At 39.3% G+C, this 25,468-nt stretch overlaps 1 protein-coding gene across 7 annotated transcripts in view; it reads right to left on the reverse strand.

Moving 5' to 3' along the window:
* Window positions 1–154: 154 nt before the first annotated feature.
* Window positions 155–25,468, reverse strand: part of KCNQ5 (potassium voltage-gated channel subfamily Q member 5) — a 292,440-nt gene continuing 267,126 nt past the window's right edge. For all 7 annotated transcript variants that reach the window (XM_080585432.1, XM_080585434.1, XM_080585437.1 and 4 more), the window contains 4 exons: window positions 14,251–14,359; window positions 7,174–7,305; window positions 6,173–6,299; window positions 155–5,759 (listed from right to left, as the gene is read on the reverse strand). In XM_080585432.1, coding sequence (XP_080441558.1) covers window positions 4,818–5,759; window positions 6,173–6,299; window positions 7,174–7,305; window positions 14,251–14,359 — 1,310 coding nt within the window. In that variant the 3' untranslated portion in view covers window positions 155–4,817. The remainder of the gene's footprint in view (window positions 5,760–6,172; window positions 6,300–7,173; window positions 7,306–14,250; window positions 14,360–25,468) is intronic.

Here is a 25,468-nt window from a genome sequence, read left to right on the forward strand (position 1 = left end):
CTAAATTTCCTTTGTGGTATTTTGGTCTATTTAATTAAAAATTACAAAAAAGCCAAAGGAATAATATAAGTTAAAATTCTTGTTGAGGTCTGATATGTGCTCACACCATACAATCTTATGATACAAAGGAAAAAAAAACAGTAAGCATGGTCAGTACTTTTCAAATCATTTTTATTAACAACAATATGGATTCAACTTTGTCAAGAAGTTACAATTAACATTGTAATGTACTGGCTAATGCCATTGCAGTGTCAGTGGAAGCAGCCTTCATAGTTTCTAAACCTGTTGCAAAGCTGGCTTTTTATCTTTAAAAGAAGTAAAAAATGCTTCCAATAGCAAGTGATACTGAGTATGTCTGGAGTTGTCCTGTGTGTAGCTGAGGGAATGGCCACATCTGCATTCAGATGAATGAACAGGAGAATGTTACATGCTTCCACTGACGCTGCAGGGGACAATTCTTATTTCAAAAACCAGTTAACTTTTTTTTAGACAGTGACAGCACTTTGTGTCATGTTGTAATCCATTTGAATTAAGTCGATTAACACACTTAAAAAAAAAAAAAGTGAAGCAGAAATATCTGGGGCAAATTCTTTTCTGACCTGTATCTCATTCAAACCTAATGATTCTGTGATAATCCAAAAGGATTGTATGACATATGAGTCAGGATAAAAGTTGGCCCAGAGAGGCAAGTTCATTCCTGGTATAGGTGGTTCAGTTCCTTTAAGGTCAGTGGAACTGAGCCTGGTTATCCCAATGAAGGCTGAACTTCACCCAGTTGGGCAGTGAATTCATTGAAGCCATTGAAGCCATCCAAGGATGAATTTAGCCTCAAGTACTTAAACCCTTTTTTTTTTTTTTTTATTCATTTGCTGTTATATTTTCTTTTCCTGCTTACTCCTTGTTTCTGATTATTCTCCTTTTCTCTGTGCTTTTTAAAAATGTCCCTTCTTCCCTTTTTACATCAGTACTTTGTGCGTTATCTCTTATATAGTCAATGTGACATGGGTAAATTCAGCTAAGTATTAGTTTCCTCAGGAAATAATTGGAATATTACCATTTTCACTTTAAACAGATGCCCAACAAAGTAAGGAATTGAGTCTCAGCTCCCAATTCAAGAAAAATTCTTACTGAATTCAGTAGAATTTTTGCTTGCGTAAGGATTGCAGGTCCCAATCCAGAAATACTACTGTACATCAGATGTTCTATTATACATCAGCAATTCAGTATGATTTGACTTATCACAGAAGAGCAGGTGAATTACTCATCACCATACTATAATGAGAGCAGTCACTTTAAGTAGGATTATCTCAAAAACATATGTAACAACCGTGGGCACTGTGAATAAAAGTGTATGATCTTTGCAATCTTGAACCCTAGGCTAAAACACTATATTCGTATTTAAATAAAAAGTATAGATCATATAAGCCAGGAGCAAATACAAATTCTTAAACAAATAATAATCATCAAAACTATTCTTTTCAGTCCTCTCTTCAATCAGATACAAGAAACATGCTGATCAGAAAACAGTTATTTGGATAAGGCTTAATTCCTGAAGCTCTTACTTAGGTTCAAATTCTCTCTTCAACAACCCTCAAATGGATTGTAAGTCAGAAAAAAAATTTGTCCCTGCTCACAAAAATTCTTATTAGGTATTGTGAGCTTGAATTTAATAAGCAGCTCAGGACAAGACTTGAAAAGCCATACAGGTCCTTCTTTTGTGAAACCAATGAATGACTGTCAGTCATGACACTGTCATTTAAAGAGAGAGCATAGAAACAGGAAACTCTTGATGAGGAAATATGAGCAAAGCTTATAAAAATCCAAACAAACAATTCTTCCTCTCCAGAATTTCATATATTCACTACTCTTTCTATTTTCTATCAATATTATGTTAAAAAAATCCTATATGATAAGACTTGCAGCTACAAAAATAATAATGGTGAGCATAAAAGAAAAAAAATCAGGATTTTAAACCATAATTTGAAAAGATATGATCTTCTGGATTTATTAGTACTTTGTAAAGACATTAACATTTTCATACATAATTTATAGAATTCATTCTTTTGTGCACAACATTGTATTAAATAAATTAACTTAAAATTAGAAGGACTCAAGCATGTCATTTAAGGCAAAAATACCAAGTTTCCGTGAGATAAATTATCAGCAAAACCCAAGGCCCTGCTTCTGGTACTGAATGTGTACAGTCAGAGCCAATGCCAAGCTCTCCCATTGCCTCCTGCCTGGCTCAATGGGGGTGCAACGATCTGCTCGTGCAGATGAAGATGGAAGATTGGAGGCCAATTCATGATGCCTTTAGTTTTCTGTCTCATCAGGAAGGGAAAGGGAGTTCCGTTACTGGCACATAGTTGCCATGTGCCTCATCTCTTGCTCCTGGCCTGGACCTAAGGGCAGGTTTATACTTAGGCTGGCAGGAGGCTTCATTTGAAAGGCAAGAAAGGCACCATAACCCATTAGGGAAAAAAAAAAAGAAAGAAAGAAAAGCCTAAACACTTGTGAGTTTTTAAGTTTTGGATAGTACTTTAAACTTTTAGATTTGCCTGGCCGAACTGCAGACATTCAAATAAGTTAATAGTTAATTGAGATGTGGAAAAAATGTATCTATTTATCCTCACAAAATTACTGTTGTAATCAGGCGTTAGCATAACCAGACTGCACAGTAAAGAACACAGGAAAGGCTGAATGTGGTAAATTATATGGCAAATCAGTGGTGAGGAAATTGTGCTTCAAGGTGTCTTTCAGGATTTAACAGCTGAAGTTTGCTCCGGTGTGAGCCATGGAGCACAGTGTACCATCCGTGGACCCCATATAATGACACAATATATACACTCTACAGTTTGCATGTACTTTCACATAATAAGGTTATCATGTAATATCCAGGAATACTTCTGTAAAGGAAATATGGAAGCAGAAATTACAATGGATTCATAGTAAACAGATCCTTCACGATACAATCTACAGCGTTTAGCCATGATTAAGACTGGAGTGACGTTTTTGATGTACATAGTAAGTTCCCAGCAGGCCTGGGCCTTGAGATAACACTGCCCTGAGTGAGCTGGCGCTGGCACCCCCATACATTCACTGTTCCTGCTGCTAGAGGAAAGCTGAGCCCGAGTCCGGTTGTCTACAAGCCTGCGGTGCAGGTGGGGTATAAATCTGGGGGTATGCAACACACAGAAACCTTGTTCAGCTGGGAAGAGCGAGAGCCTGGTTAGGCTCTGCAAGGGTTCTTCCAGTGGTGAAACCTTGCTGGGGATGTGCAGATAGGCACTAACACTGCTCCTACGTCTCAGCAGGAGTGAAGTGTAGGTAGGATAAGAAAAAAAGAGGATGTATCAAGCAGGAATGCTCAGTCTGATGTAGGCTTTGGATTTGAAAACTCAGGTTTTAGGAGGAAGGAGTCTGAAGGTCCTTTCTTGGAAAGTTCTCAAGAAATGACTGCGGTTGGGACACAGTGTTGAGCTATAAGAATGTGACCAACTTCCCTCTCTCCACCTCTCCTTTCACTAAAAAGAAAAAAAAAAGAAGAAAGAAAACAAAAACAAAAAAGCAACAACAAAAAAAGCAAAAACCCAAAGCACAAAAAAAAACAACCAAAAATCTGCCTTCAATTTTTTTCAGGTAAAGTGGTCTTCCCTAGTTCTATTTCCATTTCTGGTTGCCTATATGGCCTTTTTGGAAATAGTACTCAAGTACTCACTGACAGGCTGGTATTTAAAAAATATTTTTGCCTCTTTACCTTTCATCCTTAGTTTTCTGGGATCATTTCTCTTCTTGCCCACCTAAATCTCTATTTTTTTTTCTTCACTGTTTGTGTTGTGTTTCCCTCTTCCCTGTTCTGTCCTCTTTAGTTCTACTGTGCATTTCAGTTCCTCTTCGTCCCTCCCTTCCCAGCCTTATGAAGTACCGTCACGGCATCAGGTAGTGACTGTGAGGAAGATTGCCAAAATCTCCTCAGAAGGAAACATTGCTTCTGCAACGAAGGCAGTGCCTGCGCCTTTCCCTCACGTACTGCTGCCAAAATGTTTCGGATTTACGAGACAGCTCCTCAATGAGACCGGAAGAAGGAGAGATTCCCCTGAATTCTTAGTGCAGTCACCCAAATTATCCACTTTTGAGGCCAGCCCCGACCCTTACAATACAAACTTTTTGTAACAAAAGAGCGTTCTCGTTATAAAGAACAATGTGACAGTAGTGGTGTGTCGGGTAGTTTTGTCACAACACTAAATCACCAAAAATCGGACGGATATCAACATACTGTTTTTCAGAGTTAAAAATAACTGATTGCTGATGAGCTCATGTGTGTATCTTGCAACTGGCAGCCATTTCTAATCCCATATATCTGGTTTCCTTGGTACCTTGCTAGCAGCTGTAGATAATTTTTTGTTGTAAACATAAACTATCGTTAAATCAGGACATATATATATTTAATTAGTTCAGAAGCAAAGTGCTTTAAAACTTACGTTTTTTACTTCTGCCTTGTAGAAACGGCACTAGGTCTAAATGCTCAAATTTTTGCTTTTTGATATATCCTGCAGCATTAGCTTTGTAGGCAACTCTCTATTTAAACCTACCGTACTACACGAAAGGCTGCTGTACTGTAGGTATAAATCTGAATTTTAGCCGTCACTTAAACATGCATTTTCATGCAACTAGAAGATATGGGCTCATTCAACTGCTTTTCAGATTCATCCTGATTTTTGTGATTTTATCTTATTAAAAAGGCTTTCAAAACAGTTCATGCTATGATATGTATGACTAGAGGAATGACCCAGCCAATGAAGAAAGCCCACAAGCTGTTATTTAAGTTTGACATGGAGCAGACTGAGTGCTTCTGTACCGTCCCCTGGCTTGCAAATGTTTTGAGATGATCTTGATATTCCAGTCCTTATAGAGTCAGTAGAGAGAGTTGTTTCCACTAATGGTCGAGAGATGGCTTCAGTAGTCTCTGTTCCTGCCTCTGTCTCCAACTCTTCATCAGTTATAAATAATTTTGACTCCCTCCATTTGGAGTACACGTCTTGGCTACCTCTTGAACCACTGGAGTCACTGCCAGTAATCTGTACATTAAGTTCCTCTGTCGATTGTATAAGGTTTTGTACAGATAAAGATTTTCCTAAATCCATTTGCACCACAGGTTTAACTGAGAGCAAAGGTTCCCCTTCTGTATCCAGACCTTTTCTCCATGCAAGATCCTTTGTTGCACTGGGCTGCGCAACTTGTCCATTATCCTTTGATGCAACAAGGCAAGCGGTGACATCAGAAATATTTTCCTGCGTGGTTACAGGAATAATGTGAACGGGCTCAGGCCTATTAATATGCTTCATTGATGAGAAAGGTGGTATTTGTAATGTTGTTGGAGTTGCTGGCTTAGTTGCCTGGTTTATTTGGTTTGATGTGTTATTAGCTGTTGTAGGTCCATCGTTTGGCACTTGCGTTGCTTGACTATGCATAGCTGGACTATAAGCATAGTAAGCCTGAGTGCTAAATTCATTTGGTGTCAGTATAAGCTGTAGGCCACGAGGCAGATTGGCACTGGCTGATCTGGATACACATCCACTAATTTGTGCAGAATTAGACAAATCTTTGCTGTCCGATGGACTTTGATAATCAGAAGTCTGCTCACACTCGAAAGCTGGCATTTGAAATGAAGCCAAAGTGAGCGCTGATGCAGATCCTTTTCGCAAAACTTGTTGATAAATATCTAACAGACAGTCCAGTTTTGACTCAATGGATTGTACCTACAGGAGTAGAGGAAAAGGTTAATATTAATGCAAAATATTAATTTTAAATATTTGGAACCCAAGCAAAAGGAGAATGTAGCTGCTGAAGAGAAAAATGTTAGGAGCTTGATACAAGGTATTGACTCATTAAAAATAATGTCAAAAGACTGGTAGCTATAGATTTTTCATAAGCAAGCTGATAAAAAGAACCAGTACCTTGCAATTTTTCTTTTCTTATTTTTTCTGCACATGGAACACAGTTGAAGTAATATGATTCATGTATCTTTTATGTCAATGTGTAAGTGAAACAGGTATCAGAAAAAAATATTTTACCTGTTCATCATTTGAAACTGGCGATAAAATAGACAAAAGTCATGAGCAACAGCAGAGCAAGACAAAAGCACAGTCACAGATGATCATGAAGACTCTACCTGTTTTTCCACCTTCACTACACGCCCTAACATACTGAGGTCATCAGTTGTCTCATTCTCCGCCGTATTCTTTTCTCTGCTTCTTTTATCTGCTGTGATCTGTCCTTTCCCAAGAATTTGGTCAACACTGTAAGAGAAATTAAAAGCTACCGTGATTCCTGAAAATGGTGATAATATGGAAGTGTTCGCTCAATCCATACATTAAGCACTAATATCACAATCCTTCAGAAAAGCACCTGAGAATGGAGGTAACTATATTAGAAAATTAGGAAAAACACGAGAGACTTTTGAGCATTTGGACATTAGATCACAGACAGCTTTTCTTTTATGTTGGCACTAAGTGGGGGCCAGAACTTAGCCATCAACTGGAAGAGCCAGGGCTGGGCTTGCTGGGAGGCAGGTGAGCGGGTGCCTTCCCCAGCAGCCTGGTGTTGGAGAGGAACAGACGTACCAGAGACCACCCTCAGGTCTCCCTTCAGAGCATCAGCATTGAGTCCTGGGGAAGCTGTCAGTTTTAAGGAGGAGTCTCAGCCCTGATGCTGCCAGCAATACACATGATACAATGGTTATTTTATTAGTGCTGGGAACTGAGAACATAAAAACAAGTTCCCTGACCCAGTACGTTACGTGTAGTTCCCGATTTCTTTCATGTGAAAAGAGAATGGCTAGGGTGGGAGAAAGGCAGTTAACAATGATGACTTCATCCTTTTGGTAGCCTCCTGACTAAGTTCCCTGTTTATGAATAAACTTTCCAGATAAAAGATAACCTTTTTGATCATTCAGGCTTCCATCTTCTGGGGACAAATTAGATACATGGTGTTTTGTTTGTTTTCACACACAATTTAATTTCTGGCTCAGCTGTGTTCTGAACACAGCTGGGCTGAAGCATGGATTGCAAATTGTGCCCAAATATAACACAAAAATGTTAAACGTTACTAATCATTGTACGGTGAATGGCATAACCAGATGCTTATGCAGAGGAGAATTTATTGTTTCCATACCGTGACTGTAGACTCTTGATCCTGCATAACATGTCTAGATGGCCTGCTGAATACTGTTCAATGACATCTTTGACATCATATGGACGAAGTGTTTCCTTAAACTTTCTCTTTGCAACGTGAAATTTCATAATTCTGGTGAAAAAGCATTTCGCAGATTAATCTTCACAGCAGTTGCAAAACAATGCAATATATTCCACTGTCAAAATGTTGTCAGATGGTTTCTTTTTACATTGAAGATAGTTTCAATACAGCTCAGGCAAGTGAATTCTTTCACAAAATTGTTTTTATAAGTACAGATTTTATAATTACATATGCGTGGTAGCTATCCCTTTGAATTTTTATGTAACAGAGATCACATAACATGATTTTAAAGAGTGCAGAGCATGTTTAGTTTATCAGTATACACCTATTCTGCTTTTTTATGCTAGCTTTTTTATTTTTTTCCTGGTGCTCATTTCATGTCCTTTGCTTTCCAGTTTGAAAAATTTTAAATTTAGGCACCCAATTCATTTTTCATCAATTTTTATTTTTAATTAACACTCAGGCATACATATATGTATATACATATATACATACGTGTTTTTAATTTATACAAAGATCAACCTTTGCAGTCAGAAGAGAATTTTTCATGTTTGCTCTACATTGAAGTCAATGGGAATTATTGCTCTATTATAATTAGATTACTTTTTTTTCGTTGAATTCTACTGCAAAAATATTATGTATGGGATAACAGTACATGTCCAGCATTGATGTATGGCATATGATTTTTCATGTGAGACTTGCACAAGTTTTCTGTGATGCTTTTGTGGAAAAGTGATGCCCACTGGGTAGCTGTTCTTAGGATGAAAAGCTTGACATTAAATTGCAATTCTGAAATAATAGAAGAGACAAATTTGGAAAGCAAATGACAGTGAGCAGATGGCAGTGATTATTATGCTGTGTATTTAGTAGCTGTAAAAGAATGAACGATAACAAATCCAAAACACTGTCCCGTAGTAATAGTTTAGTGGAACGTCAGGAAAACCATACCTTGTATAGTTAGGACAGACATTATGATACGTAGAGTCTGATTAAAAGTGCATAGTGAACCTCTACCGATTTCTGTATTATACACAAATGTTCTTTCAAATAATATCTGTTTATTCCCACAGCGCTCAGGTTGTTGATATTGCCCATTCTGGTAACTTCCAATTAAAAACGAGATTGCTTGTCACTAGTATAGAGCTTGAATTATGATTCTGATGATAGAAATTAAAATGGAAAAGGCCTGTTAAGAGCAGTCCATCAGTTTGACAGTTCAGGACTGATCTCCATGAAGTTTTAAATATGTTGGATGATGATGCACTTTCCTCTTTTCCATTGTGAGACAGTTCTACAGACTAATAGCTTTCGGTGCCTTTTGTAATCTGAAGGTCTCTGAAGCTGGGATATGGATTTTGTTTCCTTTTAGCTGTCAAATGATGCCAGGATGTTCTGTTCATAACAGTCTGGCTGCACAGACAATCTCCTGCTATCTAGTTCTTTATTCAGCTTATGAAGAATAAATGATGTAGTTGACATGCAAGAAAGTATTGTTCTTTTGTTATTATTCTCTCTGCTTAGGTCATCACACTTTTTTACTTCATGATCTTAATATAAGTGAAAATATGAAACTCTATTAGAAAAGCAGAGCCAGAGAATTAATAGCGTAAGTGAAGACAACTGAATATATCACAAATGGGTGACTTCACAAGAGGAGACAGAAGACTAATTTTATTAACAGCCATAGAAGCTTCTTAGTCAGTGAGCACAAAAATCTTCATCACTGCTTCGCAGCTCTGTAACAGCCTTTTGGTTATCACAGCAGTTTTTCCGTAATGTTCAGAAGTCAAACTGAAAGCAGCCCAGTGAGGCATAACTATACTATTTCTGTTTTAGGTATTAGCTCATGTGATGCCATCTAAATTAACTTCAGCAGTGTTTGGAACAGACCCTCATTGCTTACTTCTTTTTGCTTCAAATACATATAATTTTACATAAACTGTGAAAAAGAAAAAAAAAAAAAAGGTTATAAAAATCTGGCATTATAAAATCCTGTAAATTAATTAAGAAACGTAAAATGTGAACTCTTTCAGTGATGGATCCTAGCAACTGCTTTGTAGTTATTAAATTCGGTTGATTCTCCATAGTTATTTACTCTCAATTTTAGAAGCTCAGTTGTCTTTCAGTATCTAGAAAAAACAAGTAATTGAGATTTATAGGTTTGAACACCCATTTGGAAAAAAAAACATTACAACTAGATCGAGCATATTCAAAAATAGTAGTTGGATTGTGAATAAAAAGCTTTTGAGCTTCCTTCATTTGTGCTTCTAGATTACAAAGTGATCTGCTCTGGTGTGCGACAAAAACAAACGGCTCAGTTATGCAGACACGTGTGGGTAACCTGCCTGTGCAAAAAAGGGAAAATGAGCACAAATTATGCATATCCCCTAGCCTTTAACACGAACAGTATGAATAGAGAAAGCAACCAAGACAGAGCTTGGTATGTCTTCTCTGGTTACACCACACGGGGGCAAACCAGACTCATCAGAAACGAGACGAGTCGCCGCTGGCTATACTTAACCGCTAGCACTGACCGAACAGAAGTAATATAAGTAAGAATTAACCTAGAAGAACAAAACTGTGTACTTCTCACGATTTTTTTTTTTTTAAACATTAGTTCTGTTTTGAAATCGCCGCATGCCATGGTGGCACGTGCTGTTCTTACAACTCAAATATAATGTGGTAGAAGATACACTGTTCTATAAACCTGCCCAAATCAATAGCCTGCCAATTTTCTGGTGAGGATTAGCCATGAGTAGCAGCCTTTTTCAATGATGCATCCAGAGGAGAACAGAAAAGAATTCTGTTGTGTTGAATTAGACCGGTGTGTCAAAATGGTTCCTCGCCAGTTAACACCTAATACACAGGTCCACTAATCTTTACACGCCCAGTTAATTGTTAGAAGGTTAAAGGCCCGATACCAACTTTTGTCTGAGCTGACGCCTAGCAGCCAAAAGTGGTATCCATTTCATTTAACTGCTGTCGAATGCAGGACCCGCACTGATATAGAATTACAGTGTTTTCTGAACGTGTTTCATACCTCTCCTTGCACTTGTTGTATTTTATTTTCCATTCATGTTGCCCATTAGAGCATTAAAAGGTATTACGCTTACCATTAGTGCGCTGAGACTGGCACTGATTCAGAACATCTCTAACCCTCCATGCAGCCCTGTCATACTCACGTTATTTTTTCGAACGTGTATCTTGTCAGTCTTGTCACTATCTCAGGAAGAAATGGAGCATTGTTGCACTGGGATTTCGGGCAAACTCATACTTAGTTCCTGCCTTAAAGATTAAATCTGGGCAGGTTGTTCTGCCCACAGCTAGAAGAGGTACCCACAGCTTGTTTGCTCACTCACTACACAACAGGAAAACAGATTTAGTTGTGCTGGTTCCTCCATTTCTCTACCCTTAGCTTGCCAAATAACCCTAAACTACAACATGCAGATGAGGATCCAGTATAGAGAAGACAAGATACACAAAAGTGATGGAGAATTAATCCCACTATGTGTAGAGCAGATGAGCCAATACTGAGTCTTGACCTGTATTAATCCATCACTTAGGAGCCAAAGACATTCTTTAATCCCAGGCATGGTGCTGTAGTAGCCAAAGACACTTGTGTTAACTCTGAAAACCATTCAGGCAGAAAATATACAAAGCACTGGGATTTAAAAGAAGTAGAGGATTCTGAATCAACACCATGGAACAAGTTCATAATCGCTGCTAAAAATACTTTGTACAGACATAGCAGAAACATTTCTAAGACTCAGCAAAAATAGTAAATTATATTTTCCTTCTTTGGCTATTAAATATGTATGATTATTCAACTATACAGCTTATCACCTCAAGAATCCTCACGTCTTGTTATATTTAGCTAAATTTATTATTAGTATTATCTTCTATTAAAGACAAATGAAAACATATCTATGCAATCACTAGTGTTAAAGAGAGAAGAGACCTCCTAGGTCAGCAGGTTCCTCTTGCCATTGCAGTTATTCCCTATTGCATATTTATTTATGCTTCTCAGCTTTGGTTTTGTATTTCATAAATAAATAATACAATAATACCATCATTTCCGTTGTGGAGAGTATTACAGAGTTTAGTGCCTGTTGCTATGAAAAAATGATCAGAGATGTTATAATATATGGAAACAAGGTATCCTTGTCTTATTAGTCTCTCTTCTATACTGTGAACTAAATAATTGTGAACTAATGGGGAGAGCCAAGTCTCCAGGAGCTCAGACTGCAGGATATTAATGGGTTTTTGTTCACAGTAAGACTGGGGCCAGCTGATCAGTGCTACAAAAATACTGCTAGCAAGAACTGCATATTTTCCCTTACTTTCCCTACTGTCTCAGCTGATCTGTCCTGATGTAGAGTTTGGAGTAAACAGGATGGAGGGGGCAGCATAAAAACTGGGCTGGAGAAGACTCAGCTGGAGGCTTTGAAAGGAGGCTGGTGGCTTGAAAGGTTACTGGGCATGTCTGCACAGCCAGCCTTCAGGAGGACTGCTCGGAAGTCCCGTTTTTTCAAGGTGGTGTAGCTGGAACAGATTCGACCGTGTATGCTTACATTGGGTGTCTTTTGCATCATGTCTATTGAAGCTATTCAAGTACCTTCTGCCTTCATCTGCTCCTGTATAGCAGCATGAAAGGAAAAGCAGCCTCCACCCTCCCCCGTTTCCTTTGCAATTCTAAGCCGTTGCTAAAAACAAACTTCAAAATGAAGGACCAAGTTTCCATATGGACAGATGTTATCATCTTGAAACTCTACAGTTACTATGCAGTGTCTCAGATCCTTCTTCAGATGTTTGCATAGATCCCAGTGTAGTCAGGTAACAGACACTCTGAGTAATAAGAAAGAGGAGTATCACCTATCTGACAAGCTGAATTTCCAGTCTCTTAAATTTGGGAGACTCAGGTATAGCATTTAACAGAAGTCTGAAGATCATTGCATATTGTGCTTCACAGACCTCAAACAAAGGTGTGCTTCTGAAGAAAGACGTATATGCTGTTTATAATCTAGTGAAACACATTTGCAGGGAGAAATGGGAGAGATTCATGGCTAATTGATAGATAGCAAGTGGAGATACAAAATTCATATTCTCAGAATCAGTGGTGAAATGAGTTGTTCTTTGGTAAGCCAAGTGCACAGAGAAAAAGTTGGAGGTAATCGAAAGAGTTTGCTTTTATCAGTTGAAAAGTGCATGTCTGAAACTTTCAGACTGTTGGGTCTTTGCTCTTCTTAGAACATTTCTGTGGAGGACGCCGTGGAGGAAGTTTCCCAACAATGACTTTTAAATTCAGTGCCTTTGCATTGGAGCTGATAATTACCAAAAAAAAAGCCAAAAACCTGTTCTAGGTGCCCCTGCTTGAGCAGGGGGTTGGATCAGGTGATCCAGAGGTCTCTTTGAATCTCAACCATTCTGTGATTCTGCGAAAAGATGCAGGTGATGCATTGAACAATCAGTCCAGTGGTGACTTTGAGAACAAGGTCCCTTAATTTAGTCAGTATGAAAATGTCAAGGAAATGTCTTAAGGAATTTGGACAGTATTAAGAACGAGATGGCCATTGGTATTGCTTGCTGATATAGTGGCAAGGTGCACTTGGAGCCTGGAGTCAACCAGTCTGTTTAAAATGCAGCATCACAGACAAGGATCTTTGGCAACCAGAGCCAACGGATTATGCTGGTTGTTCCTAATTTGAGCATTTTCCATTCAAAGGAACAGGTCTGCCTTGCAGCTGGATGTCCACAGTGTATAAAGATTTCTGTCAGCTGTTGCAATGCTGCTGACAAGAGATGGTTCACAGCGGTGACATTTAAGTAGCCCATCGCAGTGGCTGTGGGCATGGGCCTGGTATCTGACACGTCCTGGGAGGTCATTTCCAGGCAGGTTGGAAAGACAGTAGGAACAGACATCTGCAAGTGATCTGTCAAGCTGCCTTGGCTTGTAGGAGGGAATTAGAAACTGTCTTGCTAGTTATCTGTCTATAATGGCAATCAGTGGAAAAAGGGGAAAGAAATACAGGTAGCCTGTAGGTTATCACTGTATGAAATTAATTGATAAAGAGCTTGAGTTCATTCTTCCCATAGCACTGGGAGCAGTAAGGCGAGAATCTCCCTTTAGGAAAATGTCACCTTTCAACAGATTTTTGCAGAAATCCCGTTACTGCTGCCTGCCCGCTGAAGAGGCATGCCAGGGCACTGATGCAGCTGTGATATAGTCACCCCCCAGCGCGAGCATCAGGCTTGCTGTCGGCACAGAGGGGACAACTGAGCTCTCTTTGCTTATTGATTTACTCTCTATGGTGGGAATTTTGCCTGTCAGGACTTGTGCTGCAAAATATTCAGTAAGATTAAGAGTCTTGGCAGCCTCAGGAGGGTGAATGCTAAATTTAAGCTTTCAATACTGGTAATTTTATAAGTTTCAACGCAGTTTGCTACTTTCTTGGAAAAGAAGGAAACTATTAGTCTTAAATCATCGGGGTTATATTTAGTTCAATGGATAGTGGCAGGCAAGGTTTTGCACAATTGAGTGAATGTAATTATCCTGCTGTTACCAGAAGAAAGTTGCAGTAAAAGTCATACGACAGTTTCAGGAATATGGAAATGCAATAAAAATGCAAACTTTTGAAGGAAGTAACTTTTCAAAGCAAGGTGATATATATTCAGTAAAACTACATCAGAATTGCATACCATATTTTGGATTGCAGGAAATATACTGGAAACCAGCATTCATTATTCTCTTTCTTTTCTGAGTCAAATCATGATATTTTAGAAATTGAAAAGTTGATAATGGAATGGATGAAATATTTCCAGTTTTAATAAAAAACAGATGAAAAGGAAGACTAAGTAAACCATATTAGCATTAGTTATGTGACAAATACAGCCATGTAATAATAAGTTCAACTAATTGCCATTTTATAGACGTGCACTTAATTAGTATCTTAATTACAGAAATCTCAAATATTTATTCACTCAGTATTTTTTACACACCTGATTGCTCTGATGACAGTTTTAAGAGCAGGGGTGAGATCTTCTACTGATACATCACACTGGCACCCTTTATCATCATAAACATCATCTGTTCCAAGGCTGGTGTCAGCTGCAAAATACAAGAGTGGATTAAACAACAAGCATTTAAAAATGCCTTCCTTAGTGTTTTCTAGCTGCCTGCACAGTGATTCTGGAAAAATGGGGACTACAAATCAAGTAAGAGAGATTCATCAGTTTATGAGCTGTATGATGCACTTGTTTGTGTCGAGGATTGTGTCATAAAATGATCGGGTAGTCCCCACTGAAAATGGTAAAAGTTAGAGGGGAAGAAAGCCTTGCTATTTTTCATACAAAAGAATAGTGTAGTTCCGGTATGTCTCATCCTGACATCTCACTGTTTTTCATCACATTCACTGTCTTAAGGAAAAGCGGTGAGCTAGCAGATGTAAATGGCATTGGCAAAAGCCACTACAGTTATATTAAATTGTTATATTTTTTACCACCATCAATGAACCTGACTTTTCAAACAAAGAAAAAGTCCAGAAGACTAAGGAGTCTGTGGAATGATCTAACACTTCCTTTCAGGTAAAAATAAATGAAGCACCTTTTTGCCAGAAATGAACAGAGAATGACAGCAACGTGGATCAATTGCCCCCTTAAACTTCACAGCCATGTAGACATTGGAGTCTTTGCAATAGGAGCTCAAGTGAATGAGCTCAATAAAAAAATGGATCCTCTATACTTTCCTAACATCGCCTCTGCAGGGTTACCATTTGTGAATAAACTGGAAATCTCAGAAGGGCCCAGTGTATCTCAGTACACAAAGAAAACAGGGATTCATGCATTTCACCTTTTAAATCTACTAGGAATACTACCTTATAATAAACAGCATTGTACTAGGCTGCACATGCAGGAACTGGTATTACTGTATTGTCTTCACAGATTTAAGTTTTGGCCATAATTTATTTTGATGAGGTATGACTTTACAAGTCACGACCTAAAATATTAAAACAGCCCTTAAAATTTAAAGCTCATTAGTTTGAAGGCCATTTTTGGACAGGAACTGGAAAATAAAGTTGTGGCATTTTTTAATTCCTTATAAGACCTTAATCTTATGTTGCTGTAGCCTCATGGTTGGCACTCTTCTGACAGGAAAAGACAACAAAGATCACTTTTATGCTTTCAATGACTCATGAACTAAAACTACCCCTGTTAAAACTTAGAGCACTCAAGGATCAGTGTGTAGTTTTGAACAGAAAGAAAGTGAGGTATACTCAGTAAGTGGCTTGGTTAAGGCCATGTATCTGTGGCAAACCAGAACTTTGGCTAGTTCATTGCCCTCTAGAATATCTTTTCTTTTTTTGACTGTTGCTGAACTGGTACATCCCTGAGGAACAGCTACTGTAGCTGCGAAGAGCACAAAATTTTATTGTTGACACATCAACTTAACACAATATAATGAGATGGTTTATAGCCAAGTTAATGACGTCCTCAGTTACACACACTGAACAATCGAATGGAACCTTAATTGTAAAAATTAAATTTACATACAAAACTGGAATTTTCCCTTCCTTGCTATTGTTGCAAGTCAAGCCTACAATGATGTTCACTGGCAGTCTTTCAAAACCTTTGTTACTGACTCTGTTTATCGTACAGATAAAATGTAGATGTCTCTCCACCTGTCCTGCCTAACTAATATTTGGATCCCTGTCCAAAACATATAATTAACTAAAATAAATTATGCACTAAATTATGCAATTATTTTTTTCCCATCTCCAAAGGTGCTGGGTATATGACACTAACTTTCCAGGTGTTAAGTCTGATTAGCCTCTCCAGTTCTCCCAGTGCTGAAATATCCCTGCTCATTTCTAAATGCCATATAAAAAAAAAGTTTTTTATGCTACTGGTATTTTCAGTGGCTCTCTAAGGTTTGAACCTACTCAGTTATGCTGGTGTAAATTAGGAATAATTTTGCTAAGGTCAGAAGAGCTACAACTATGTAACCCCAGTGAAACGGGAGACTCCAGCTTGAAAGTTTAAAATAAACATGTTTCTAATGATTATCTCACTGATACGGTTCCTGGGTCCTTTGCCAAGTACAGTGTCATTAATAAAAGGGCCTCCTTAATGCAGCATATCTTTGCAGAACTGTTTTGAGAACAGTGTGGTGCAATTATAGTGTTTCATGTTGCTCTCATGTGTATACAAAATCAGCAAAATCTTTAGACAGACGCTGGAAAATTCTTATAAATTTAAGCCAGCTTTAAGAAGAGATACTGCTCCTAATAAATCACCTTATTTTTTCTTTCTAATATTCCCACTGACATGAATTTCCCTCATTATAGCAGGCGTTCAGTACCACATGTCAATAAAACTTGCGAAAAGCTATAAAACTTGTTTGATTCATATGGGAAACATTCATGTTCCTTCATAATACTAAGCAGACTTGGGAAAAAGTTTGGGAAATGCATAGTAAGAATTTGGAAAATAAAAATCCAGCTTAAAAAGCCACTGAAATCAAAGTTCACATTCTGATGAATTTTTCCAGTGGAAGCTCATGTTGTGTACAACATAGTTATGAGGTGAGATGTACTTGTATCGCTTCTGTCCCTCTCAAGTTCATCCCTGAGGTCAGGGCTGTGTTGGGGCCAGTTTGGCCTTTGCGGTGGCTCCAGCTGTTAAAAGCACTGCCAGTTCCCAGACGGGGTTAAGCTGTGGCCTCTGACAAGCCCCACTCTGTTCTGCTGCCTGTCCTCAGAGAGGTTCCTACCCAGCATTAACCGGGCAGGTAGACCTTCCAGTGCCAGGTCACACCTAGCCCTGCACATGTCTGCTCCCTCTTCCATCCCTATACTCCTTGGCCATGTCTTCCGCTCTCCATCGGGGTGTCCATGGATGGCCCAGGTGGGCTCCAGAGGCAACCCTGGGCAGCAGCTGCTCTGCATGAACCCAGGCTTTGCCAGGCCGTCCTGGCATCAGCAGTGGTCCATCTTTCTCTCCAGGAGCCTCTTCTAAACAGACCTTCCAAATCTGTTGCTTGGGCAGCTTGTGAATCTGGTCTTAACGATGGCCTGAGAGCCTCCTAATATACAGAATTTAGACATAACCCTGCAAGTCTCCCTAAGAAGGGTTGTCAGCTGGTTGGAGAATCCAGAAACAATTCCCCTTTTCTAATACTAGCATCTTTACAATTTAGGATGTGTTTTGATCCTAAGTTTCAGTCTGTAAAGATTAAATGTTTAAATTGGTGTTTATTTCACAACTCATTGGCCAGCCACCATTATCTCACAGTCTTTGACGTTATATACTTTGGGCTAATGCCTTGTCTTTGCCACTTTTTAATTTCTTCCTCTTTCTTCCTTAAGAGCAGTCCTTAATTTAATCACATAGCAAATAAGCAATTACCAACAAATAGAAAGAGGCATGCACAAGCCATTAAAATCATCTTGATATTTCCCAGTTTATCACAGTATTTATGCATTCTTCTTGCAAACTCCAGTTAGTTATGATCACTCTACATGAATAGGCTAAAAATTACACTTCTCTGAATTACACTGTTCTGTAATATTATTTGTCACCAGCAAAAAATTATAAGTTTGTAGCTGCATTTCATATGGCTCTATGCAAAAGTTACACACAAAGCTTGATTTATTATTTCTGTAAGCATCATGTGTCCTTTTTTAGAAGTGTTTTCTGTTTAATAACATGCTTTGACATTGCGAAAACTGTGACACTGCTCTGATCACCTTCATAGCTCCATGCTTTAGATGTCAGTAACATTCAAGTAATCATGTGCCTGTTGAACAGAATAGAAAATATTTTATACTCTTTAACTTGTTTTCTGGGAACTGCCATATGCTAGCAACAATAATCAAGTATTAGTAAGTGCATGTGGAGGCACCATGAATAGCCCTATGGAAGCATTCCCAACATAGTGCCATTTGAGTCACCATCCCTGGAAGTCTTCAAGAAATGTGTAGATTTCGGACTTAGTAGCATGGTTTAGTGGTGGACTTTAGTACTAGGTTAAAGGTTGGACTAGATGATCTTAGAGGTCTTTTCCGACCTGAGAGATTCTATGATTCTCTGATAGTCAGCGGTACGTTGATCTCAACATAGACCTTTTGATTAGTTTTTGGAAGCCTACAGAAGTGCTTCAGTCTTCCTCTGACTCTGTAAGAGGTAGCTCAGGCTCTTTGTATGGGTAATCTACATCATTCTGCTAAGGTTAAGTACTCACCTTTTAGACAAGGCAAAACCTAAATAGGTGCCCAAAGTTGGCAGTTCACAGATGACCCTTGATTATTCATGTTACATCACAGCCTTGTTTCAACTTGGTAAAAAAAAGCACTGTTTTGAAAAAGATTTCTGAATGATTTTCATTTTAATGCATGACTCCAGGTGAAAGATAGATGGGGGCCTAATTTGCACAGGTGCTGAGTTACATCAAGCTATAATTTATAAATGCCATTTGAAATCCTGAATTCAACACAGGAATTGAAGTTCAAACAATTCATAGGAACCACTGGAGGTCATCTGGCCCAAGCCCCTTGCTCAAGTCTAGGATGCCCGCGAGGTCGGTGCATTTCACTCACTTTCACACTGCCTTTCTTTACCCTTAGCATTTGCTGTGGAGAAATGAGTTTTCAGCCCATATTCTTTAAAAAAATGAGTTATCCTGTATATATTTTATGGTACTTCCACAAATGTCATAATGCACAGAATGTTTCACAAAATCTCAATTACTTTTTTCCCTCAAAAAATTATCGTAAGTACAACACTTTCATGTTTTTTGTTCATACAGTTCACACAATGTCCCTTTATCAAAATAAAATGCAGCTCAGCTTAGTAACTTTGTTTAAATATTTCATGAAACTTCTCATCTCTGCACCAGCTCTCGGTGTTTTCCTGTTTTTTGAAGCATGAATACAAGTTTCCTCCACTGCTCCTAGAAGTGATGCTCTTTCAAAATTTCCCTTGCCTTGAAACATCAACAAGTTGACTCTCTTTCAATAAAGAGTTCACATAAATCATTTTACCATGATTGCTTACTAAGCTGTGTAGGAAACTGAAAAAACCAACGCTAATTGGGATGGAACTTAATCACACACTTAATGATAAGAATGCCCAAAGCTCCCCCAAACAGGGAAAGGCAGCAGCACATGTTTACATGCTTTCCAGAGCAGAGGCCAGAAAAGGAGGCCCAAGGGAGTGAATCATGCGTTTATTTCCTTGATCTCTGGGAAAAAAAAAAAAAAAGAAAGAAAAAAAAAGCAAACTTTCTTCTAATCATAAAAGAAGGAAGGAGGCAGGACAAGTAAACTTCCGTGATGTGCTCTTCACTTTCACTGTGTAATACTTGCCTAGAAAATAACACAAAATCCCTTGGTAATACACAAAAGTATTTAAGTGGCAAAATTAAGAAAGAAAGAATAAAGATTATGACATTTGAAGACATTTGAAACTGATGCCCCCTTGAAAAAGGAGCAGAGCCTCACTGCACCAGCTCTTAAGAACTCCCTCTCCTTTGTACAGAACCTGAGCTTCTACCCTACGTGGTATCTATGTGGAGTGCAGTAGTGCTATATGCATAGTACATCACTTTCTCATCTCCTTTCTCCTGAAAGTGACAAAGATTTCTGGATGGGGAGCAGAAAAGGACATCAGAACTGAAATTCAGTAGAATTCTGAATTCTGCTTTATAAGCAGGACAGTATAAAGGATATCCCCAGGAAACTTTTTATATGCATGAATATTTCTGAAAAAGCTCAGATTTGGCAAAAACAGAAGATAGGATTGACATAGAGGCTTTTTTACATATTCTGGGTATAATTATCTAGTCTCCCTTACTTGTAAGTGCAATTTTAAGGTCAGAAACCTAATTTATTCCAGTTATCATATAATGCACACAAGTTCTAAATATCTAAAATTCTAGCATTCCCTGCTAACAACTCTCAACTATCTTTAGTTATTATTTAACTTCTCAAAAATTTTCTGCACTGGCAAAATTTCATGGAACAGCTCCCACAACTTAATTAAAAAGGAGTCCTTTTCATTTTGAGTGATGATACGGAAAACCAGGAGACTTTCTAAAAACAATTCATTATATGCAAAAAAATCTGCAGTTAAAATTGCTGATCTTATTATAAATAGTAGCATGCTAGCCAGCAAGTTTAGATGGCCACATGAGAAGAGCAAGAAAAATGTTGGGTTATTCTAAAGCAATTTTTTCTTACATATACATATGATTTTAGTGTATTTTTAGACACACAGCTCTGTTATTCTGTGTACACTGAACACAAGTTATATCTGTAAAAGAAGTTGCAAGTATATATGATAAGATCTAGAACTGTGGACTAATGAGATAAATGTTGGCCAACTAAAACCTAGTTGGCTGTCTCTTTGCTTGTCGTTGTTGCACATTAGTTAATACACTGTTCAGTAGTCCAGAGGACCTAACACAGGTCCTACATCCTGGTCCTGCCGTTTGCAGGAGGTGGTGGATGTGAGCAAAGGGAGAGATGAGGATGCCAGCTTTAGATTCTGGTAGCCGCGAGAGATTCCAGCATTTTAAAAAGCTGTGAAGTATTTCTACAATAACAGCTTATAACAATTAAAACATTCCTCAAATATTTCAGATTTGGTGGAAGAAGGTTACACGGTGGCTGGAAAGTTTTATGAGTATCCTCTTAACTCATTTATTTACTCTTCACTACAGATAAAGTTACCTGAAATGCATGCAAATAATACTGTTGCATGGTGATCTGCTGCTTTCCCTCCCTCAGCTGAGCTTGCTAATCACCACTCACTAATCCTGACCACACTAAGGCACTCAGTTCAGTTAGCAGGTTAGTTATGACGTTATATGACAGAACCTAAATTATAGGCTCATATGGCCAGAACTTTAGTTGGAATAGAATAAAATAACTCCTCAAAACCAACGGACCGTACTTATTCACACAAAATGAAAAAAATGACTCAGAGCTCAGATAAGAATGTGAGATTATTTTGTAAGATCTTCCTAATTCATTACTAGTTACAACTGTAATAAATGAATTCTATCGAGTTAAACAATCACAAGAAAATAAATCTATTGTCCAGCACAAATTGATATATTGCAAATAAAATGTCATTTAGTCCCATCCTATGGGGTTGCACAAATTGAGCAGCTTTGTTTTGACATCACAGCTTCATTTTGAATCAGTAAATTTAAGCTAAACAAGATCCAAAAGCAACTAAACTAAGGACCTTTGCCACTTCAAGTGAACCATCTATGAGGTCAAGATGTTTGTGCTACTGGAAGGAAAACCTGTCATTTTTGCAATACATAAATCACATGGTAGTAACTGAGGACACGGGGGCTGAAATGCACAGTTGCATTCCTTCCTTGGCTCCTGTAATATACTCTACCCTGAGGATTTTGAGAAAGTACTCTGTAGGGAATGAAAGGCTAGAGGTCGTGTGAGCTTATAATGTTCAGGGATGCTGCAGAAATCAAATATTTCCGTAGAGAGTTCTTTTTAATTAATCAAATGAAATATGTTTGTAATATCTCCAGTGCTGAACACTTTTGATGTTTTATTCAAAAAGCCACACAACTTCTCTAGGTTACAGCAAATGCACAATAACTCATGCAGAGGCTTAGAAGCATGGGACGGTAGCGTGCAAGCACAGCCGGGCGTTTCTGTCCCTGCCTGAGGACTGCATGCCCAACATAACATCAGATCATTACTAAAGCTGTGGCCATGCAAGACTGGAGCACGATTTAAGCAGGAAAGGTGCTGTTCCTCACGAAAAGAAGCAGGCAGAAAAAAGCCCGACTATTTAATTGCTTGGCACAGTGGGTTTTCCCCTCAGCAGTGCCCAGTTACCACATGTGTGCCTGAGGCCGTTCCCCATGGGCAACTTGGCCGCAGGGTCCCTGTTTCGGGTGGGCAGGGGCACGAGCTGTGCTGTGCAAGGAGGACACGGGGACAGGAGTGGGTCCGGCTCGTGCAGGTTAGGGGTCAGCCAGCACCGTCATCCAGCGCCTGTGCACAAGCCGAACAGCCACCAGCGATGCAAGCACCTTCTTTTGGGAAGGCTTCTTTTGGCACGACCCTATAAGCAACACAATTTCTCATCCCTTCACCATTTGGTAAAATATTCTCAGATGTGTCTCATATCCTTTTAAGTTCACGCTTTGTAAAACTTGACTATTTACCGTTCCTGAAGCCTTTGGAGGTTGAGTGACTAAGATTTCCATGAGATCTGCTTGGTAGCGATAATTCCCTTCTAAACTGATAACAGGGGCTGGAAATACAGCATCCTGGCACCTTTATTAATTTTTGCAGGTCTCATCTTCAACAAGAGTTCTGGCAGCTGCAAGGCACATTTCACTGGAGACTGGACATATTTTTAAAATCAGATTACATAAGTGTTAATTTTCATTTTAGCTCCCTTGCACTGCTGTTAAATGCTCCAGAGTGTCTGCAGCCATGCCACCAAAGCTCTCTCCAGCCATCAAAGCTCTCTCAGGTTTGGATTCAATTTGCAAATGCACATATGTAGCTGAAATAATTGCTGCAGTTGCCAGGCCCACTTTGGCAAGAGCAATAAATGGTTTATAGGCAGTTTCAGAGGACTGTCGCTACCCATAAATAAAGGCATTTGTGCAACAGTTTTGGTCGTGCTGCTCTAAGACTGCTATGCCAAAATCCTTTCAGGAGGTACCTGTGGCCAGCTGAAGTGTTCTGCTTACTGACAAGAAACCCTCCTTCAGGGGTTTTAATATGCAGCAGGGGGTGTTTGTAAGCTTTTGTTAATGTGTAGCCTAAGTGGAAGGCTAGTACATTTTCACTCATGTTAGCCTATTAGCTGTCTCCGTAAGCTCCTGCCTGGATTAGAAACCTTCCTTTACACGACAGTTTTTAGCTTTCATTTTTCTAGCAGTCCTCTTCTGATTGTTTTGGCCCAGATGCCAACCAAGTCTTTATCAGAACTCAGTCAATCCTCTCCGTTAACCATCTGCCACAGATCACTCTCAGACGTTCACAATTTCACTTTCTTTCTGCACCCTCTATGTACGCATTTGCTCCCTTGTTTTATTTTTGCGGAGTTCAGTGCACTTCGCCATTATAAAGAGGTAGCTCCTCCTCTACCTGCACTAACTGAAGATCACTTGCACCTTCAAAGTCCATACAGCTAAAGAAAAATCAAGCAAATCACAGAATCTTAGAATAACCAGAATTGAAAGGGACCCCAAAGGATGACTGAGTCCAACTCCTGGTTCCACACAGAACTACCTAAAAATTAAACCATGTGTCTGAGGGTGTTGTTCAAATACTTCTTAAGCCCTGGCAAGCTTGGTGCTGTGACCAGGCTCCTTGGTGAGCCTGTTCCAAATATCTGAACGTCTTCTCTTTCGAAAGGTGAAGTTCATAGTGAAAGGCTGTTTTTTCATTAGATTGCTGATATAATCTTTTGACCCTGGACTGGGTAACCTGTACCATATCACCTCTGTCTAAAGGGACAAATGTCATGTCTTTCCCCTTAAACATGCTGCAAAGAGAAAAGAAACACCAGAAAAAATAGCTGCTTAAGGGTATTGGTTTGTATCCAGACTTCCATGTAGAAATGGGTGGCTTCTAGTTTGGCTGGAAGATCAGCACACCAAAATAATTGATCCTTTGGACAAAGAATACCTCCAGAAGGAAACTGGAGGATCTGAAACAGAGATATTACTAAAATGCTGAAAATACCATGTTTTCATCCAGCAAAAAAAAGCAAGATGTTCTAAACTAATTATGTAGTCTCCAGATCCTTTCCATTGAGCTGTCAAAGTGTACCAGACTATGAAAATGGTAACACAAATGGGAAAAAAAAAAATGTATCAAGGTTGGTAGTGCTTGTATTTTTCTGCAACGGACTGGGTAATGTAGCAGGGAGTTGTGTGTCAGCAGTGAGCACAATGGACATCAATCTGATGATACCAATCCTAGAAGTATCTGGAATGGGTCCCAGAGTGGAAACTTGGCATTTGCCTAAAAGCTGGAGACAATGGAGACTGTTCCTTCTGCCACGGATGAGAAATTGGTCATATCTGTTGGCCCTAGTTCATACGGGTGGACTAAGTAGCTGGAAGCTGCTAACAAGGAAACAGCCTGGGCTCACCCTGAGGAGCGGAAAGATCTATAAGGGTTTACGCAGGGCAGTGAGGTCTCTGTTATTGTTATTATCATTTATCTACAGAAGTACCCAAGGTGCCATTTATGCCACCTTTTCCATCAGAGGCAATAAGAGGGAATGTGAACTTCTCATGCAGATCACTGCTATAAACAACAGTATGTACAGGGCAAACCACAGGACGACACTTAGGAAGTGTTTCTGTGACAAATGGGCTGATGAAAAAGTAAATAGATACTTGAGTGAGGTGCAGGCTGAGGGACTGGAACAGGAGTGAGCTGCTGATACCCTGGGAGGGTGCTCAACAAATTGTTCTCTTCTTAGTTCACTTCCAGGCGCAGTGCAAGTTATGGAGGTTTAACCTATGAAATCACTTCTGGCTTGTATTTTGGGAGATACTTGCACTATACTGTTGATTACGTAGGAAGCCTACATTTAGAAAGGGTATCTTGAACCTAGCTCTGGTACTTGGAGCATTTCTCACGTCCCATTTCTGAGCAAGTGGCCTCATCCCTGCTGCACATCCGTGTGAGACCCCGGCAGGCATCACATCACACACCCCAGGTGAGGCGGCTTCTGTGGGACAGGAGCCAGGGCCCATGCCCCAGAAAGGAGCAGGGGGTGCTGAGCAACCTGGATGGCAGCCTGGATGTCGAGTGGTGCCTGGTACACCCCAGTAGCTCATTGTAAGGCAGCCAAATTCAGGATTTGTGCATCTGAGAGTTCTCCACGGGGGAGGGCTTGCCTGGAGCGATAACCTTAGCAAACACCATAGGTTTGTCTTGTTTGCCCTCCAGGAAATGTTTATTTACCCAGGCTTTTCCTGAAGAGATGTGTCGTGCAGGACATTCTCAGCTGAGGGATGGGGCATTTCAGTTCAGTGGACGTTTTGCAACCTATGTGTCTGGGATAACATGTGCTCCAAAAGGGAAGCAGGCAGTGAAATTACAGTCCCGTCTGAATAGTTTTAGCACAGTTGTTGGGCATAACATGTAGGATTACCATTGTAGAAAGAGTTTACATTTACATCTCTTTGATCAAATGATTTACATTG

This window comes from Anser brachyrhynchus (genome assembly GCF_964034855.1).
Source record: "Anser brachyrhynchus genome assembly, chromosome: 3".
Lineage (NCBI taxonomy): Eukaryota > Metazoa > Chordata > Aves > Anseriformes > Anatidae > Anser > Anser brachyrhynchus.